Here is a 21584-nt window from a genome sequence, read left to right on the forward strand (position 1 = left end):
GCAAAAACTTCAGTTGTTTTGTTTTTGTCCCTGGATGCTGCTCTGGGAACTCCAGTAGATACTGGAGACAAGTTCAGAGTTACATCCTAACAGCCAGTAGGTTATACTCCTGACCAGGGCCATAGGCTAGGATTTTAGCAAGAAACCATCCTCTGAGCCTAGACTTGGACAACACAAAGACCTTTTCCTTGGGGTACAGAAGGGTTGCAACACATTTTCTTCCCTTCCTCCCCCATCTCCTCCTTCCTGGACCCTCTTTCTTTCCTTCTCCTTTCTTTCTCATTGTCTTTCTTTTATTTTTTAATTTATTATTATTTTTTAGCATTTCAGTTATTTTTAGTTGAAGAAAAACAATCTTTTCCAAGGGTGACAAAGTGAATTGAAAGTCAAAAGGAAGGGACGCCTGGGTGGCTCAGTTGGTTAAGCAGCTGCCTTCGGCTCAGGTCATGATTCCAGCGTCCTGGGATCGAGTCCCGCATCGGGCTCCTTGCTCAGCAGGAGCCTGCTTCTCCCTCTGCCTCTGCCTGCCATTCTGTCTGCCTGTGCTTGCTCTCTCTCCCTCTCTCTCTGACAAATAAATAAAATCTTTAAAAAAAAAAAAAAAAAAAAAAAGAAAGTCAAAAGGAAGCAGGGTATGGGTTGCTCAAAGCTCTTGCTCCAAAATCTGGAGGTGAGGAGAGAATTCCCTCCCAAGAATGTAAGAGTGATTGGCCAGCAGAGGGATGACTTTGGTTACTTGGGTCACTGGATTCATCTAAGTAGTCTTTAACGTGATTTCCACTGCCAGTTGGATGACATGATTAATATCATTACTCTTGGGGTTGTTAAGTAAAGGAATGATGCAGGGAGCCAAAAGAGTAGATTCAGTTAGATTCTGAATTGTGGTCAGGAAATAATCTTTATCTGGTGCAACCATAATTTCATTTCTGTTGGAGTGAATTTGTAGAAAGGTGAGGTCATTGTGAGGGTTGATTTCATGCATGGCACTCAAGTCCTTCAAGATGAAGGTGTGCATGAGTTTGGCATGCTTTGTGGTATCCATGCTCTTACTGATGGGAATGCTTTCTGTGTTCACCATGATGACTCCCCCTACTCCTTTCTGTCTCTGAAGTGGCTTTAGTGTCTCTTTCACTTCACCATCTCTGACAAGTAAGGTAGCTCCGTGTTGCCAGCACTCAGTTCCTCATTCTCTTTCTTTTAAAAAATTACCAATTCTGGGGTGCCTGGGTGGCTCAGTGGGTTAAGCCTCTGCCTTCAGCTCAGGTCATGATCCCAGGGTCCTAGGATCGAGCCCCGCATTGGGCTCTCTGCTCAGCAGGGAGCCTGCCTCCCCCTACCCCGCCCCACCGCCTGCCTCTATGCCTACTTGTGAGCTCTGTCAAATAAATGAATGAAATCTTTAAAAAAATAATAAAATAAAAAATTACCAATTCTTTAAAAAATCCCTTTATATCACTGTTTGATCAATAAAAAACAATGAATAAAAATGGAATAGGTTAACTAAAAAGTTAATTCTATTGCTAATATAGCAAATAGCACACATTGCTTGTTCAGTGTTTGTATTCTGTGGCATGTATACTAGTATTGTGGGGTCTCCCTGAGAGACGAACCCTCAAGCATGCATAGACATAGTGTTAATCCTCCCTTTCCTTTTCCTCCTTCTCATCCTCAGGAGCCCTCCTCCAGCCTGCTGTGGGGAAGGGGTGCTAAGGGAGAAGTTGCTACCTCTTTTGCCTAGGATTTCTCACCTTGCTTCAGCTTGGAGGACCTCTTAGAGCCCCTGGGCTCTGCTCTTAAGGAATGCCTTTCTTTTTTCTTTCTTTTTTTTTTTTTTTTGAGATTTTATTTATTTATTTGATGGAGAAAGATCACAAGTAGGCAGAGAGGCAGGCAGAGAGAGAGAGAGAGAGAGAAGCAGGCTCCCCAATGAGCAAAGAGCCCAATATAGGGCTCGATCCCAGGACCCTGAGATCATGACCTAAGCCGAAGGCAGTGGCTTAACCCACTGGGCCACCTAGGCGCCCCAGGAATGCCTTCCTTAAATCTCTATCAGCTTTTACTTAAATACTGCATTTGATTATAACATTCTTTCTAGCAGCATTAAATATTAGAATAAAAATGATTTTCAAAAAATACCCTTCATGTCTTCTCTTATAACTTGGACCACATTTTGAGTGCATGCAGCTAACTACACGGCATTCTTTCTTTGGCTGTAAGTTTAGATGTCTTGTCTTCATTACGGAACAGTCTCACACAAGCCCCAAATTGCTAATATTTCACTTTTATGTCTTTCAATTCACTTAATATATTATTCTTAATTCATTTATTAAAGTTTTTGACTAAGTTCCCTTTAATTTTTGCCTCTACACTTTGGTATCCCTTCTGCCGTAAAGCTTATACTAATTTTCTTCTTAAAGAAACACAGTAGGCCTAAATGATCTTGTTTTTGCATATTTAGCCTCCATGATAGGTTTTTCTTTTAGTGATTACCGGTCCTGGGCTTGCCACCTACCCTAGGACAGAGAAACTTAACTGTCATTCCCCATATTTGGTTGAGAACCGGTAAGTCTGATTAGTCACAAGTAAATAATCAGACCAGGAACCAAGAAAAAGGGCTTAAAATGATGCAGGAAGCCATCTTTGTATTAGAATATAGGTTTCTGGGGTCTGGATGGATCTCAGAAATAAGTAATGTGTGTCAGACATTTTCTAGATGAAGAAACCAAAGACCTAGAAGGTTACTTTTCTTGGTCAAGTGCCACACAAATGGTTAGTGGTAAAGTTAGAACTAAAGTCTAAGCATCCCGACACCTCCTAGCATAGCTTCTTTCTTTCTTTCATTATCTTCTTTCCTTCCTTCAATGTTTATTCATGCCTACTATATACATGTTTCATAATAAACAAGGGACCACTAGTGATTTATCTTTGGAACTGAAAACCTGGACAAACATATGATCTGACAAGTAGAAGAGTGCTAGATAGAGAAATAAGAACAACTCTGGAAAATCTGACTAGTGTTGTACCTGTCAGTGTATGTAATGTTATGTTATAACACATACCACGACACTCACTGTAATACTATAGAACCTTGATCCAGAACAGGACAAAAAGAACCAAAGGACAGTAAGAAAGTACACAGACAGTTTCAAACCCATGCACAGAGATGGAGCCGCCTCAGATGTAATTCAGCAGACAATTAGTAGGCTGACATTTTGGCAAAATTTCCAGGCATTTCCATAAATCCTTTTTAGATTCTTTTTCCCTCTAGCTCAGCAAGACGGTCACATTTTTCTGGGCCTCAGACAAACAATGGACTCCAAATGATATTTAAGAACAACCCCTCAGCATGACAATGGAGGCTCAACTCATCTTGGAAAAGGGAAGGTCACCATATGCCCTGTGCTCTTTGTGCACGGCCTTGCTGCCATTTTACTGCTGCCTTAGCCTTTTTATTTTACTTTGGGAGACAAGGGCTCAAGTAAAATGCATAGAGGGGATTTAGGATTAAGCATCAGTCTTCTCTCTCTCTAACCTGTAACATCTTTCATCCTAACAAAGGTGGGAGGAGCTGAAGAGAGAGCTGGGGCTAACAGGACTAGGGCAAGGAGGAAACCAGCAGACAATGGGGGGGCAGGGGAGAGAACCATCTTTTCTAAACTTGCTGTCCCTCTCACCCTCATTTTTTCTTCATCGTACAGAAGCACCATCTGTTCACAGACTTGATGCGTTTGCATTTGTTTTCCATTCAGTAACAGCTTATATAGGAAGCAGATTATGAAGAGAGCAAATATGCCACCGACTGGATCAGTGACTGTACATTGTTCATACCCCTTAAAACTTTGCAAAAACACTGCACCAAGCTCTGTGTGGGTCCTGACCAGTGCCTAGCTCCGGTGTGCTGGCCTTGATTAACACCACCTGCCTTTGATTAGCCCCTTTATGCCAAAGCCTCTCAGTGTTTATGCATTTCATTTATACTATATTTTAAAGTAGGCTTAAATGATGTTTTCAAAAATTTTTCTGGCATGCTAGCTTAGCAGGAACATAAACAATTTGAGAATGGGGAATTTATGGTCTGTTTCTTGCTGTATGTCCTTTTCTCCCTTTTCAACCAGAGAGTCAACTCTGTAATACATTGACATTTGGCAGAATTTCCAGATGTTCTTTTACATATGTAGACTTACTTGATTGTACTTTCAGGACTAACATGTGAGAATAAATTACAGGAGAGAAAAGTAGTTACAGATATCAAAAGATCACTTTTTGCTCTCTCAAAATAGAAAAGATATAGTGTACTATCTTTGACATTTTTAGGCATCCCTGAGGAAATGATCCAGTTACAACAATCTTCACACTGGGTCAGGGTATGTCCCAGTTATGTGACTCTGATAACGCAAAAAGGCCCACATATAATTCCATCGAGCTAAGATACTCAAGATTATTTCCCAAATATCATTGGACATTTCAGTTATTTTGAAACTTTCAACTATAAGTAATGCTGGGTCAAGTTTTTGAGCACAGAGCTTTTTTTTATTTTTGGAATTAGTTTCTTAGACAATATTACAAGAAGGGGAATTATAAAATCAAATGTGTGATATTTTGAATTTAATTTCAAACTCTACTGTTTTAAGAAAAGTCTACTGTTTTGAGTAGGGATATGAAGTCAGGACCACCACTTCATCATTGCATTTGTATATCTTCACCCAGACTTTGTTGGATACTCTTGGTACATTATTTAACTAGAGTTTTTAGCTATCAAACAAAATTTAATCTTTACTTACCTAAAGTACCCCTTTTAAAAAAAATTTATTTCTTTTAGAGAGAGAGCATCAGCTGGGGGAAAGGTCAGAAGGAGAGGAGCGAGAGAATTTTAAGCAGCCTCTACACCCATTGGAGAGCCTGATGTGGGGCTCGATCCCAGCACCCTGAGATCATGACCTGAGTGGAAATCAAGAGTCAGCCTCCTAATTGACTGAGCCACCCAGGCGCCCCTATATGCCTGGAGTACCCTTAAGATCTAGGAGTATAAATTCTACTAAGATTATTCTTTAGGGGGTGCCTGGGTGGCTTAATTGGTTAAGTGTCCAATTCTTGATTTCAGCCTAGGTCATGATCTCAGAGTCCTGAGATCAAGCTCCATGTGGGGCTCTGTGCTTGACATGGCGTCTGCTTAAGGTTCTCTCTCTCCCTCTCCTTCAACCCCCCCACTCCTGAGCACATGCATTCACTCTCTCTCCAAAAAAAAAAAAAAAGAAAGATAAAAAAGATTATTATTTTTCTTAGAAGTTCTGTGAACATTTAAACACTGCTAGAGTATATGAGTGAGTGAATTAGATACTTTCTTAGGACTTGAATGTACCATTCTGGTATTATAATAAATTCTGTACATACCATAAATTGCCTAGATATCAGATTACAAAAGTGCAATAAAGAATTGTCAGATTTTAAACTCTAAATATCATAGATTAATAATTATACACTGATTTCTTTTAAAGAGCCCAATTTAACTCTGATATAATTTTTGATCCTATTTCATATTTCCTTGGGGATTTTTACTGTGTTTTAAAAATTTAAATTAGGTTAGTGGAGCAGAAAAATCTCAGCTGTCCATTTTAAATAGAAATTACCATGTAGATTTCAAGAGTTATTTTATGTTTAACTACTTGTAGACTCAAACTTTTTTTTCACTTAATGCATCTAATTGCCCTGTGTTGATAGTGTACATTTCTTGGTTAATAATTTCTCTTTCATTACATTTGAGCATAATCATTCTTTTGTTTGAATAGAGCTTTTATTTTTTACTCAAAAGTATCTGCGTATAAAATACGTGCACAGGGCAACTTTGTTGATGTGTCAGGGGGCCCAGCTTAACCACAAATACGCTGCTGAGTCACTGGATCCTTTCCTAGGTGTGCTTCTGGCACAAGTACATGCTCTGACAATCTACTGAGAAGCATGAAAATCCTTTAACTTCTTGCAGAATGGCCTTGGCCATTCCAGTGTAAAGCTTATAAGAACTAAGGTAATGGTTCCCAATTATCCGAGAGGAGATAGTCCTTGGGCAAGATTGTGAATTTTCATTAAATTTATATTTCTCTAGCTCAACTTTTCTTGGATCTGTTCTAATTTCTTTCGAATGCTGAGTCCATGCTAGTGTGCACAACTGAGATGGGGTTATGTGGAGCTGGGTGAGTTCGGGGGAGAAAACCTGGCACCGTTTCCCTACTGAGCAAGGAAGTGCAGACATTTTTCAATGTTCCTGCCAAGGGGTTCGAGTGCTTAAACACAGGAGGGTATTGGATGTGTCCTTTTAAAGTCTTTCATCTGTATCAGCTCAGAATGTCCATCGAGGCAGGACCAGGGTGTTATGGGAGTCTGGAATCATCTCTTAGGGTCACTCACAAACCTGCCGATTTCTTTGACTTTTCCAGAAGTTTCCAGAACCCACTGTTCCCTGCTTCCATCCTAACCTGGAGAGTGTTGCAAGTGAGAGTATGAATTCCTGCTGCTTATCCCCACAGCAAAGCAACTGCTCCTTGGATAATGCCTCACAGAAGGTACTCCAGACTTCTCTATTCTTCTTAAGCCCCAGTCTCTGTAGCAAGGATTTCCCTTGACCCACCTGAATTTGAGTGCATGTGAAGTCACTTGGATGTTGTCTTCTCTGTCACTCAGTCCCCTTTCCAGGCCTAACCTCAAAACATTTCCCTACCAACCTCATTCCCTCTCCTGAATTATACGTCATTTGCTACAGGGGGATGGTATGTGGATGGATTCTGAGGTGCTCACACAGATTCCCCTTCAAGGCTTACAGTGTGCAGCTGATGACTCCCAGCCAGGCTTTCCCAGGGAATTGGCCTTGGCCAAGGTCGTGCATGCCCTGTGCCTGAGGCTGCCTGTATGCACCGACTGGCCAAGATGTGGAAGAGGGAAAAAGGCCCAGCAGCCTTGGCCAGCTGCTACCACATCCCTCTGCTAGTCCCTTTCCTCTCACTCCCTCATAGGTGGTTGCCGCTGAGAACCATGCCCCCAAAACCTCTTGCATGCAAATCTCAATCTTAAGGTCTATTTCCAGGGAATCTGATATATGCCAGGGCATAATTCAGGTGATGCCATATGCTACTTTGTAACAAGATCCTTTGTACTGAGTATGCCATTTTTAGGTGGTGCTAGAACTTGAGAGGGACCAGTATATGGTTTTGAACTGATGGAGATATAAGTGACAGGTTAGGCAAGTGTGGGATCAAAACATCGCCTTTACTGCTGAGAAAGCTCATCCCAGGACTGGAACCTGTATCTGCAGAAATGAAGTGAAAGTGTCTCTGGTCCCAGCCACGCAGGGCTGGACCCCAGCCTGCCCCAGAGAAAAGCACAGGTGGGCGCTGAGCTGAAGGCATGCTGTTGGCAGGCAGACTCTTCCTGACAATGACTAAGGCTTTGTTCTTTGTCTTTTTTAATTTAATTTTTTTTTTTTTTAGCTTTTGTTGTTGTTCTTTGTCTTGAACGCATCCCTGAGCACATCACTCCACCTTCCCAGGGGAGGAAGGCATTGAGAGGTGAGCCCAGGAATGTGTCATTAGGTAGCTTCCTACCCATGGAAGGTAAGGAGTGGGGAAACAATTCTCTCCTTAATAGGTGGCAACCTCCCTTTGGAATTCTTGGGAATTCAGTCCTTTAACAAGTAATTTTCCAATATCCTTAGTACCTGTCATGTGACAGGCACTGTTTTAGGGAACTCAGATATGAGCAACAGGCAAAAATCTCAGTCCTCTTGGAGGTTACAGTCTAGCGGGGACACAGAGATAAACAAGGGAAATAAGGAAAATATATAGTGGGAAGGGTAGTTATGAGGGAGCAAGAGAAACCATAAAGTGGGGAAGGGTGAATGAGGGATCATGAGAAATGGTGCCAGAAGGCTTATGGAGAAAGCCTCCCTTCTACTGGAGTACAATGGGATGGGAGGGGGTTAATATCTGCCACTGGAGCTCAGCTGCACATTCCAGTTCCCATCCCCTCTGGCACTCCCTCTTTCACTGCCCCACCTTCATCTCCACCCCCATGAGATTCTTAATTGCTCTGTGAATAGGAGCACTCATTGCAACCCCTGCAGCCTTCTAACACATCCTCCTCAGGGGCAGCGACAGTGCAGTGACGGTCGGTGGCCTTGACTGTGGCCTTGCTGGTATGGTCCTTCTGGGTGTTTACCCCTGGCAGAATTTCAGCATTCCTTATCTGTCTGAGTTTTGCTCTTTGTCAGAGCCCAGTGCTGGTCTAGCTGGCTGCAAGTCAGCCAGCCCTGAAGGGACCTGTAGCACCTAAATCCAGTTAGAGGTCAGCTCACACCGCAACCTTTGTACCTTCAGCTTTGCTGCTATAATATGAACCCTGGAACAAGAGATTCTTTCAGCAGTTGAGAACTAGGAATGGCTTGAGGGAGTCCTGGCATGGTGGCTATTTCTTATTTTGTGTTCCTCGTGTCTTCTTGGAATAGCACCCCGTTTCTTTGGGAGAGCTGCTTTCTCTACCCTCTGTATATAGACCAAATGGGGAATTCATACTTTTACATGATCCTGCTTGTCTTTACATAGTATTTGGTCACAAGGTAGTCCCCTGGCCAAGCTTGGGCTAATCATGGAAGTCACTGCTGTGGTCACAGTGACATGTCCCCAGTACGTGACTTAAGAAACCAATCAGAAACTCCATTAAGGTTTCAGTAACTAAACCTTAGTTTAGTAGTTACCACTACTCTGAGTGGTAGAGCACCTTTTCCTCTTTGAGGTAAAGCTGAGAGATGTGAGCCCATACTTGCAGCAGCCATGTCTCTGTTCTGTGTAGAAAACTGGGCTGTGGTAGGAGAGAGAGAAGCGGATCTACAGAGAGAGGAAGACATGAGAGTCTGACCAGCCTGCGTCCCTGGCTCCAGGTATCTCCAGCCACACTCTTGCCCTGAGGTCCTTGAGTGGGCACTCTCCCATTGTCTCCTGAGCTGGGTCAGGTTGGGTCTCAGTCACTTGGAATCAATAGAATCATGACTACTGTCATACTGGGGGAGAACCCAAAGAGTTCACATTAGCTTCCCTACATCTTCTGCCTACCCTTCTTTGGAGGATTACTTTTTCCATGAAGCTTTTGCTGACTGTCCCAAGTAGAATCGACTCTTCCTCCTTCCTTTGTGCCCACACAGCTCTCCATTTCTTCATTCTCATCTCTTCTTCTCTTTGTGGGCCTTATAATCCTTAGTGCACTTAACTGGTTTACCCATCTGTCCCCACATAGCAGGTAGAGCTTGGTCCTCCTCGTATTTGTATTCCCAGAGTTGCCACATAGGTGCTTAGTATATGCTTGTTGATCGAATGAATACATGGGTGGACAGATGGATAAGTACCACCACCATTTGGTGGATACCTCAGTATGCCAGTCCTTGAATTAAGATTTCAGAATCCACAGATTCTCTGGGCATTGAATTAATTCTGGGATTTTGGAAAGGTTTTGAGGTCTTTCTAGCTCGCTTGCCCTCCCTCCCTCCCTCCCTCTCTCTGTGTTTCTCTCTCCTCCCTTCCTTTCTCCCTCCCCCCTCCCTCCCTCTACCTCCATTCCTCTCTTCCCATCCATCCCCCCACTCCCTCCCTTTTTCCTTCCCTCCCTTCCTCAGGCACACACTTCTCATTTATCACATTTGCTCCTTTGTACCTGATTTTTTTCTTTCTTTTGCATAGAGGCCATGTGCTTTATAAGAGCGAGAGCCATATTTTATTCATCATTACACCCTTTAGGGCACCCAGCACAGTGCCTGGAGGAAATGGAGTTAATGTTTTTTGAATAAACTCTCTGTTTCCATATTGGGGTTTCTCCAGTTCTTCAATTTAGATCATTTACACAGGTTTCTCCAAAGGGATCTATATGGGAAGTCACTGACTTCCTCATTTCTAGGTAAATTTTATATGTAATAGCATTACTGAAAATTGTGAAAAGAAAAAGGGATCTATGCACAATACCACAGTATTATGTCCAATGTACGTATTACTACCATGTGGCAAGGTGCTCATCGAGAAACATCAGTTGGTCTGAAGGTTCTCCCTTGTGTGGGCTGTCCAGCATACTGACCCATCCTTTCAAATGCCAGCAGGTCCCTTCATCATTGTGGCAAAGCAAAAATGCCAGTATAGTTAATTTTTCAAAATGTTAACCACAAATGCATCTTCTGGATTAAAAGAAAGTTCATTAGGTACTTATTTATTTTTACTATTTAAAAATGTTTGTGCCATATTATTATAAAAATAGTATATGCTCATTATGGAAAAGTCTGAAAAGACAAATAGAAATAAAAAGTATCTATTCTTCCACCCTTTTAAGTGTAGCTTAACTTTCCCACCTTGACGCATATAACTCCACTTCTCCATCCACATGTATGTAAATGAAAAGAGCATTGTGCTGTATATTTTGTTATGTAACCTGTGTTTTCTCGTAACAATATATTATAAAACAGCTCCTTATTGCTGATAAAGACATTTATTTAACAACATCTTTTTTTTTTTAAGATTTTATTTATTTATTTGACAGAGAGAGATCACAAGTAGGCAGAGAGGCAGACAGAGAGAGAGGAAGGGAAGCAGGCTCCCTGCTGAGCAGAGTGCCCGATGTGGGACTCGATCCCAGGACCCTGAGATCATGACCTGAGCTGAAGGCAGCGGCTTAACCCACTGAGCCACCCAGGCGCCCCTCTAACAGCATCTTTAATGATGGGCAGATTATTTTATTGTCTGAATGTACTCTAATGTATTTTCTCAATACCCTTGTTGGACTTTTGGTTGCTCCCAGCATTTATGGTTATTAGCAGTGATGCAGTGAACCTCCTTGTTCCATCTTTTCGTAACCTGTTGTTGTTTACTTATGATGATGAGCTCCTAGAGTGGAATATACAATTTAAAATCTTTGGGGACCTACTGACAAATGCCCTTCCCTGTAGCCTTTAGTTTGGGCTGCTTTTATGGGTTTCTTTGTAGCCATTGAACCAACTTTTTGTCACCCTGTGGTGACTCCAAAGTAGTGCCAACAGAACCCTATTTTCCCCAGACATCCTCAAAACCTCTCCCAAATATCCAAAATTAGTTCTAGTTATTTTTTACCACCATTTTTCCTCAGAGTGACCTGTTTTGTTGTTTAAGGACCACCCTGAAAAATCGGGGTACAAAGGCACAAGAAATATTTTAATTCAAGAAAAGTAGAAAAACCTATACAGAACCTCACAGACATGTCATAGAATCAATGCAAGTTGATCTTTATGTCTCTTAAATTCTATTTTGAATATACTCATTATGTATCTTTAAAATGCTACTTCGAAATGCTACTTATTAATACTTAAGACGTGAATAACCCATTCTACTTTAAAAACTGTACCATTAGAAGGCTTCAAAAATAATGTCCTATGTACAGTTTTTGAAATTTGGGACACCATTGCTATTCACCAGTCCCTTGCTGGCAAGCCTGAGGCAGCCAGTATATGAAGCTGACACACATGTATCTCTCATGGAAGCTTCTAGAGCACAACCACGTAAGGCAAGGGTTGGACCCAAAAAAGTCCTATATGCACTTGACTCACAGCCCCTACTTATCTCTGTGTGAGGTCAAAATACAAATGCCAAAATTTCACTTTTCCCAATGTTCTATTTTTGCTAACTGCATTTACCTTGCTCTTTTCCTTGATATCCTACACACGTTTGACATTTTAAAAAGGTGTTTTAGCCTCTGCATTTAAGCAAATTGGTCGACAGAACTCCCCAGTGAGTTGCAAACTTGGAGTTAATATTCATGGTTTCCTAAATGTTAACACTACCATCAAAGCAGCTTGTTCTGCCTTGGTTCCAGCTAAGTTTAAATTGTATTTAGAGTTACTTACCTTTTTTTTTTTTTTTTAAATGAGTCCGTTAACTTGATCAGTTATTTCGCTATTCTTTTTTACATGGACAGTTAAATTATAATGTTAGTTTTAACATTATATGTTAGTTTTAAAAGCAGAGAATAGTAGGTTTGTGTTTGGACAAGAGAATGCTTTTTTGCCAGAGGGAGGGTCTTCTGGGTCTAATGTTCTAAAATGCCTTCTTTCATAAAGAAGAGCAAGCTAATCTCAGGAATTCCTGGAGAATGTCCTTCATTTTAGTTGTTAAAAAATGCTAGCTTATTTAATAATCTGTTAATGAGAAGGCATAGAGGATCCCAAAGTTGAGAGGATTGGTCACAAAGTGTGTAACATACTATTGACTTGAAAGTGACTCTGAAAAACAAGATCATGATACCTTATCAACATGAAATAACAAACGCAGTTATCTCCAGGTATATATGGGTCATATTACACATTCATATTTTTTCTTACCATTAATTGCTTCTTTGGAATTCCCACAACACATTCAGAAATGCCCGCTACCATTCATATTGTCATACTTGTCAAGAGGAAAAACACTAGATATTTCTATCAAGATGATATTTTTTTAGAACCATTGCTGTTTCCTTATTTGTCAGAGACATATATGAGCGATGTCTTGTATTGAATGTGTAACCCAAATGTTCCCAATTCATCACTCTGGGTTTTCCTTCACAATCGTCTGAGGCCCTATTTTGTTGAACAGTCTTGTAATTTCCACATCTCTTCTGGCTCTCTCTTGTCTAATCCAGTTGTCTGGCTCCCGACCACTGCTGTGTTCTCCCCACATTTTGTGACCACTTTCCTCCTCTGTTGTTTTCACTGTCCTGCTTTATCTTGAGAGTGGACACAGACCCTTCCTGCAATCCCCCAGTGGAAGTTGACACCAGGCTATAACTTTTGAGGGCTTGAGAGTATGGGAAATGAATTAAATCCCAGAAGCCAGGACTGCAGACAGGATTGCTTTGAACATCTACCACCCCATCCATCATAGGGATACCCACCTGGACCCCTTTCTTCCTAGACTCTGTCAACAACCACTTTGCAGGACCTATTTACCTTTCTTAAAAGGGAGATAGTGTCCCCTTGCCCCACAGAGCATGTTTATGTTTCTTTCACTGGAGTCTAGACCCAACCTCATACAGATCAAGAAGGAAGAAAACGTTCTTCTTTAACTAGATCTTCCTTTTTTTCTCTGTGTAAGAATTGTTTCTTCCCTTGGGGCACCTGGATGGCTTAGTCCTTAAGCATCTGCCTTCAGCTTGGGTCATGATCCCAGAGTCCTGGGATTGAGCCCCGTATGGAGCCCTGTATCGAGCCGTACACTGGGCTCCCTGCTTAGTGGGGGAGGGCCTGCTTTTCCCTCTCACTCTTCCCTTGCTTATTCCCTTTCTCACTGTGTCTCTATCAAGTAAATAAATAAAATCTTAAAAAAAAAAAAGAATTGTTCTTCCTTGGGTTATGGTTATTTGAATATGTTTACTCCTTTTAGGGGCACCTCCACCCCATGACTTGAAAATTCACTGGTTTGATATCGTGTATGTCCCAGAATTTGGGTTAGTGGCTCAGGTTTGAGACTTTTGCAGAGGGGTCAGTGTTGGGCTATAGCAAATCCAGTCTTCCAACATGAGGGCACTTCCTGTCCTATCTGGAGTCTGTGTTGCCTAAATCCATATTTACTAAGAAAATATTTCCCTGAAGGAAACCTAACTCAAAAGAATAGGTCCCATTAAAAACCACATTCAACTGACATTGAAAAAGTCACTGAACTTCTCAGTCAGAATGTGTGCATTCTGCTCTTTCCCAGGAATAGCAAGAGTATTAGACATTTGCATCTCCGAACTTTTAATTTGCTCTGTCCAGTATGTATCCTCCAGGAATGGCAGAACATGTTTCTCAAACTTTTGACCCTTAAATTTCTCCCCCCACAGAGTTACATTTCTAGAGTTCTAATCAAGATTGGATGGAGAAAGATGAGACTCTGCCTTCCTTGGTTAAGGGCACACATTTTACATCCCATTACTAGGATATGCTTAGAATTAAATTTCTAACCTGGCCCAGGGAATAGAGAGAAGTCCCAGAAATCCTGTGATCTGGCAGCTTTCACATCGTGAAGCAATCTGTTCCACTCCAGATGGCTTTTGGCAGACCCAAGCATCCAGGATCTCTGGTTTCCTACCTTGTTCTCTCCTCGCCTTTCTTTCCTCATCCTGAGAAGTTCAGGCACATACACTTGAGAATTTTTCTCCCTTCTTACTTATCACTTCAGAACCCTTCTTGATGGTTCATTGTATTTATAAGAAAATACTTTCTTTTTGAAGAACAACTCTTTCATTACTTATCAGACTTGAGAAGATTTTAACTTTTTGGTAAGGCAATGATCATGTAATGTCTAGGTTTTGGTAATGATCACACACAGTAATTTATCAGTAGTCAATAATTCATTCATGCACAATATAAAAATGTAAACATTGTCCTACTATAAATATTAATGTGTAACACTTTGCTTCAGGATTTCCTCTACCATCCTTCATCTTTAGAGAATGAATCTTGTGTAGTGACCATAAACGCTTCCTCAGTAAAAGGTAAACATTTTATCATAGAGGGTCAGGTTAATTCCATGTCAAGAAGGCATATGGTACTAAAAATGCAATTTGTAATCATAGCTACTTTACTTTAACCTCTTGGAGGCCTGTAAAATGACCTTTCTTCAAGAAATATTAATGAAAGGGCACCTGGGTGGCTCAGTGGGTTAAGCCTCTGCCTTCGGCTCAGGTCATGGTCTCAGGGTCCTGGGATTGAGCCCCACATCAGGCTCTCTGCTCAGCGGGGAGCCTGTTCCCTTCCTCTCTCTCTCTGCCTGCCTCTCTGCCTACTTGTGATCTCTGTCTGTCAAATAAATAAATAAAATCTTAAAAAAAAAGAAATATTAATGAAAGAGTAATGTGAGAGAACATATCTGTGCTAATAAAAAAACTGGGGAGTAGCATCACAGTTTAATGCATGTGCTCCCAGTATGTACATACACTCATCACAAGTATTTTATTTAAAGAAGTGGGAAAACAAGATCCCTTCTGAGTAGATGTAGTCTCAGTTAAACCACAATGGCCAAAAATGAAAGTGAGATGGAAACTTATCCATTAGGTTATTGATCTCTGTCACAAAGTTGGAAGAGTCCCATCTACAATCTTGTTTAATGATGGAATTAAGGAGGGAGAGTTGTTGTGGGGAAGAAGAGAGAGAAAAGTTGTAGGAAAGTCAGTGAATAAATTTTCAAAAGTAAATGAGCTGTTCACACAGCCACTTAGATCTGCTCTTTTAGAGTCAACTGGAATAAGAACTAATATATTTTTTTGGTTCTGACTTTATAAAGCTCATATATGAGGAAATAGAACAGTGAAGACTTTATTTCACTTATTTGTTATTTCCCCGGTGATATTACTTCTAAAATTTGTCAGTGACAGAGACCTAGTGAAAACAAGGGAGTACATTCTCCACTGTCAGAAGAAAAGAGAAAGTGACAAGAGATCAAGGGGTGGGGATTTCCCTGTTGCTGAAAATAGAGAGCACAACACATCTGAGATTGCTCAGTATTAGTAGTTATCGTTTTTGTGTGCGTGTGGTGCTCTCAGAACAGTTTTTTAAAAACCTCCAGGATAGCACATAACACTTTGCATTAAAATCTTTTATTTGCAGTCCTGAGACAGATTTGCAAACAACTAGGTCATATTGAAAGACTTAAGGTAGAAATTTGTAGACCCAGGACATCTCAAGCTTTCTCCTCCATGGAAATGTGAAGTCTCTCAGTACCATGGAGATGCACCCATTGGAGAGGTGTGGCTGAACACAGGAGGTGTTCAGGAGGAGGCAATAATGGAAAGAGTATGATCCCTGTATCGGTTAGGATGTTTTTGGCTGCAAGTAACAAAACAACTTGACTAATGGTGATTTAAACCAATAGGGGTTTGCTTTTCTCACATGGCGAAAGGAGAGAGACTGGTTATCAGTTCAGTTGCCCAGTATATATATAAAATGTTCAGCCTTTCCTTCATGGTGGCAAGATGGTTCTTGTAGCACCAGCCACCACATCCATATTCAAGGTAGTACCTGGACAAGGTAGTGCAATTGTTGCTTCTAGAGTCTTTCATTCATTCAACAAATATTTACTGAGAATCTGCCATGTGCCAGTACTAAAGTAGGCATTGGGAATAGAAAGATGCTGAAGATAAGGAGTAGAAAGGAGAACATTACATGTTTTCATCCTCTCTGTCAGGAAATCAGATGCCTTCCTGGGAGCCTTCTAGAGGCTTCTCTTATGTTTTATGGGCAGGAAATAGATATATGCCTCCTCCTAGTTAAGTCATTGAGAAGGAGTAGTTGGAAGATTATAGCCTTACACCAGTCATAATCTTCTGAGGCTAAGGGAGGGACTGTTCTTCCCTAAGAACATGTGATAATCATAATTCCTGGATTTTATGTATAGTTGCTGCCCTTATTACCCATTCATTCATTTATCCAACCAATAATTATTGAGCATGTGCTCTGTACCAGATACAAACTAGGTACTGGGAATTGAGAGGTGCATAAGATAAGGAGTTCCCAATCTCCTAGAAATGAAAACAGTACAAACAGTTCATTATAATGCAATGTGATAAGATAAATTAAGGTGACATTGGGAGTGGAGAAAAGTCCAGAAGGAGTTATGAATTTTCAAGCAGAGAGGAGAGGGGTGGATTGAGGTAAATGAAGACTTCCTAGAAGAGGGGATATTACAGCAGGCCATTGGGGGATAATTGGGATTCCAGAAAGCATAGAAGGTTTGAAGATAGAATAGAGGTTGTGAGGGGCTCAGGAGCCTCTGACCTAGTTGCAATGATCAAGGGGTGTTTGTAGTCTTTATTTCTCCATGGAAGTCAGCCTTTGCCCTGGTCAGTATATTGGCTAATCCTGCCACTGGTTCAAGGAGTGTGAGGCAATGAGTAGTAAGTTCAGGGGCAGGTTGAATCTAACTTGGAGTCTCCTCACTGAACAAAAATCTCTTCTATTAGAGTTGTAATCTTTTTAACTTTTCCCTTGTCCTGCCAAACTGAGAGACAGGAGAGTTAAAGTTCTCCATGTGGCACAAGAAGATCAAACCTTTCAAAGAATCAGAAGGGAGGGGACAGCATTCCCTTCATTGTTCCTGATACATTTCTAACCTGTCACCCTCACTTCAGTAACTTTATTGGCATGACAAGGCACACAAAGAGCTTTCCAACTGCAAGCTCTACTGCTCACAAGAGAGGGGAAGGCCCGAGGTTCCCCATTATATTCACGAGGGAACTTCAGAGTAGGAAGGGGCCCAGGGTCTGTGTGCATTTTAGGCAAGTCCAAACAGTGCCCGACAAGGAAGACTTCCGAGTTGCCCCAAGTGCTAATCCATAAAAGACCTGGTTGGTTTTCTTTATAAACCTAATCCTTCTGTCAATAGCAGTTAGGAGTCTGAGTACACACTGCTTCAGAAGCACTGGGTTGTACAGCCCCTTTCTGAATTAGTCACTGAGCTAGTACACAGCAAGCCCTTTAGAAAGCATGGGGTTATGACATCTGACCTTAGGGAAACCAAGTGACATAATCCAACTCTACACAACTGTATTTTGGGTCTGACTAATGAAAATCTCCTACTGGGGATGAAGAAGGATCTCCAGCATTAGGATGTATCTGAGGGCATAAGAAGAGATTAACTCTGACAGTTTTATTTTGACCTAAAGATATTGTAGCTTAAAAAATATTCTTGATCCCTATGAAAGGTAAATTAAATGTGGTTTTGGAAGGAGTGTCTTGAATTGGAGTAAATATTGCATACTGTAACCTGGTAGGGTGATGCCAAAGCTCCGACTCTCCACGTGCTTTCTCTGAGCTAAAAGAAGGGCTGCCGGGCTGACTAGTAATGGTCCTCAGCATCAGAGACTATAGATGCCTCCCAGCCTGGTAGGCAGGCGGTTTCATGGAAATCAGAGGCACCAACTTTTCCCTCCACTACATGTTTGCGGGTGGCCGCATTTTCCCTCAGTGCACCTGGTCACCATCTAGGAAATTCAGCTGATACGGGAGGCAGAAAGAAGACTGAGCAAACTGAGTGTCTGAAAATAGTTCTTTCTTAAGAGAGTGAATAATTGGAGGGATTTTAAGTTAAAAATAGAAATACAGTATGAACCAGCAATCACACTACTAGGTATTTACCCAAAGAATACAAAAATATTAATTCAAAGAATCATTGTCTACAATAGCCAAATTATGGAAACAACCCAAATGTCCATCGACTAACAAATGGATAAAGAAGAGGTGTGTGTGTGTGTGTGTGTGTGTGTGTGATGGAATATTACTCAGCCATCAAAAAGAATGAAATTTTGCCATTTGCAGTGACATAGAACTAGAGAGTATAATGCTAAGCAAAATAAGTCATAGAAAGACAAATACCATATGATTTCACTCATGTGGAATTTAAGAAACAAAACAAATGAGCAAAGGGGAAAAAAAGGCAAACCAAAAAACAGACAGTTGGGATGCCTGGATGGCTCAGTCAGTTGAGCATCTGCCTTCAACTCAGGTTATGATCTCTGGGTCCTGGGATCAAACCCCACATTGGGCTCCCTGCTTAGTGGAGAGTCAGCTTCTCCCTCTCCCTCTCTCTCTGTGATCTCTCTCGCTCTTGCTCTCTCTCAAATAAGTAAAATCGTAATAAAAAAAAAAAAGGAAATGGACTCTCAACTATAGAGAACAAAGTGATGGTTATTGCAGGGGAGGTGGGTTGGGGGCGAGTTAAATTGGTGATGGGCATTAAGGAACACACTTGTGATGAGCACCAGGTAATGGAAGTATTGAATCACTATGTTATACACCTGAAACTAATGTAATACTATAGGTTAACGAGTTGGATTTTTTTTTTAAAGATTTATTTATTTATTTGACGGAGAGAGAGAGATCACAAGCAGGCAGAGAGGCAGGCAGAGAGAGAGGGGGAGAAGCAGGCTCCCTGCTGAGGAGAGAGCCCGATGCGGGGCTCGATCCCAGGACCCTGAGATCATGACCTGAGCCGAAGGCAGAGGCTTAACCCACTGAGCCACCCAGGCGCCCCGGATTTTTTTTTTTTTTAAAGATTTTATTTATTTATTTGACAGAGAGATCACAAACAGGCAGAGAGGCAGGCAGAGAGAGAGGAGGAAGCAGGCTCCCTGCTGAGCAGAGAGCCCGACATAGGGCTCGATCCCAGGACTCTGAGATCATGACCTGAGCCGAAGGCAGCGGCCTAACCCACTGAGCCACCCAGGCGCCCCACGAGTTGGATTTTAAAAGAGAACTTTTTAAAAAATGGTGAACCAGAAAAAAAATAAAAATATAAAGGGATTTTTAAATGGTAGGAACATACTAAGTTTTGAATGACATGAAATGAGAAGTTATTTTTCCCACCAGAAAAAGACGTCAAAAGGAAGATTAGCAAGAGCCAAAAGGACAGAACTGTACTCTCTTTGCATAACCGAAGTATGCGTGAGTTACATTTGCAAACATGGTAGAAAAAGGTGAACAAAATCCTATAAGATTCCAAATTCTACAGATCTTAATAGGATTCAGATATTAAATAGGAAAACTTTGAATAACAATGAATGAACATTTCTAGAAATCCAGCTTTATAAATCACAAATAATGAAGAACATTGTTACAAGAGAATTATTGTATAAGTTAAGCTATTTCTTATCCTAAATATTTCTTTCCATTTTACTGTTTATATATATCCAGCATATTGTGAAGAATATTTTTAAAATAGATTTTTAATTTAAGAATAGTTTTAGATTTGCAATGTAGTTGAAAATCTAGTACAGATGTTTCCCATGCAACACCAGTTTGCTCTGTTGTTAACATCTTTATGTTAATATGGTACATTTGTCAAAACTAATGAATGAATACTAATATGTTATTATTAAGCAAAGCTCATATTCTCTTGAGATTTCCTTTTTACTTAATGTCCTGCTCTTTCACTAACCCATCCAGGACATCACATCAGACTTAGTCATCAGGTCTCCTTAAGTCCCTGTAGACAATAATAGTTCCTCAGACTTCTTTGTTTTCAATGGCTTCAACAGTTGTGAGGCACACTGGTCAGGTATTTTTTTGCAGAAGACACAGGAAAAGTGCCATTCTCATTGTAGCATATCATGGGCAGATATCAACATGACTATAGCCTTGATCACCTGGCTGAGGAAATGTTTGTCAGATTTCTCCATAGAGTGCTACTCTTGCCTCTTCTTTGCCTACCGCACTCTTTGGGAAGGCATGCTCTTTTTTCTATTTATTTATTTATTTATTTATTTTTAAAGATTTTATTTCTTCATTTGAGAGAGAGAGCACAAGCTGGGGGAGAGCAAAGGGAGAGAGAGAATCAGTCTCCCTGTTGAGCAGGGAACCCAAGCGGGGCTGATCCCAGGACCCTGAGATCATGACCTGAGCCAAAGGGGGACTCTTGACTAAGTCAGCCAGGTGCCCCAGGAGTGCTCTTTTGAGAACCATTCTTCTAGATTTTGTTTCATTCTTATCATTTTGTATGTCCTTTTCCTTCCTCTCAGTAGGAGCCTGGAACTCTGTGCACAAATAAGAGAAATCTGCTTTCTATGCTCTTCTACTTAGAAGTAATAAAAAAGAAAGAAGAATCTTCTGGCACTTTGTAAAAGAGAATAGAAGCAATTAGCTTTTACTTAGAGATGTTCTTTTTGAAAGAAGTACTGAAAAAATCTCTCTGCACTGGAATAGGACACATGGAATTTACTGTAACGCTGGAAGCTGGATCACCATGATGATAGTTATTAATGGAAGTGGCAGTGATCAGACGATGAGGTCATTACCTCTTCCTTCAAGAGTGCAGACCTTGAGGACAGTGCTGGGATGATATTTCATTATGCTTTCCTGGTATTTGAGCATTTCTGTAAACTAATGTTTGGTTCCCTCTTTTCCAAGAACCAGCTGTAAGATACTGGGTCAAATCGTTTCAAACTTGTTTGTTTGTGTATGGTGGGGGCAGAGGGAGAGAGAGAGAATCCCAAGCAGACTCCATGCTGAATGTGGAGCCTGACTTGGGGCTGGATCTCATGACCCTGAGATCATGACCTGAGCCAAAATCCAGAGTCAGATGCCTAGCCAGCTGAACTACCCAGGTGCCCCTCATTTCACCTTTAAACCCTTAGTTCCACATTGTCATATAGGGATGCTATTACCTATTTTACCAACTTCAGTGCATCTTACAGATGCTCATGAAATTTGTGGGTGATGCTGCATTGAAAAGGCTAATATAGGTATATAAGCTCTTAGCCACAACTCTAAAATTAAAAAAAACATTTCTAAAAACTGAAAGTTATTTTTATAACTTTCTTGGCAGCAAAACATGGCATGACCTGATACGAGGCTATTGATAATTTTTATTCATTTCATTTAGTACAAACATACATTTAGTTGCAGAAATATGAGTGTGTTTAATTATGGAATACTATCCATGATGCATTGGAGATATTATATAATATATAACATATGTGCTCAATTATGGTTGCAAATTCCTAATATTTCTGAATTCTTTCTTTTTTAAGATTTAATTTTTCTGTTTGACAGAGAGAGAGATAGCAAGAGAGGGAGCACAAGCAGG

The 21584-nt window shown here is 40.9% G+C and overlaps 1 protein-coding gene and 1 long non-coding RNA gene across 2 annotated transcripts; one reads left to right on the forward strand and one right to left on the reverse strand.

The window, feature by feature from the left end:
* Positions 1 to 754: 754 nt before the first annotated feature.
* Positions 755 to 2237, reverse strand: LOC125095555 (dynein light chain roadblock-type 1-like). The gene is made up of 2 exons (XM_047722025.1): positions 2137 to 2237; positions 755 to 1142 (listed from the first exon to the last, which is right to left on the reverse strand). Exons 1-2 carry the CDS (start codon positions 2235 to 2237, stop codon positions 755 to 757), a joined length of 489 nt encoding a protein of 162 aa, XP_047577981.1.
* Positions 2238 to 5957: 3720 nt separating this feature from the next.
* On the forward strand, positions 5958 to 20998 carry LOC125095370 (uncharacterized). The gene is made up of 3 exons (XR_007125856.1): positions 5958 to 6022; positions 6432 to 6557; positions 20518 to 20998. It is a non-coding gene; the product is annotated as an uncharacterized LOC125095370 (long non-coding RNA).
* The last annotated feature ends 586 nt before the right edge of the window (positions 20999 to 21584 follow it).

Source organism: Lutra lutra, chromosome 3 (genome assembly GCF_902655055.1).
Source record: "Lutra lutra chromosome 3, mLutLut1.2, whole genome shotgun sequence".
NCBI classification, from domain to species: domain Eukaryota; kingdom Metazoa; phylum Chordata; class Mammalia; order Carnivora; family Mustelidae; genus Lutra; species Lutra lutra.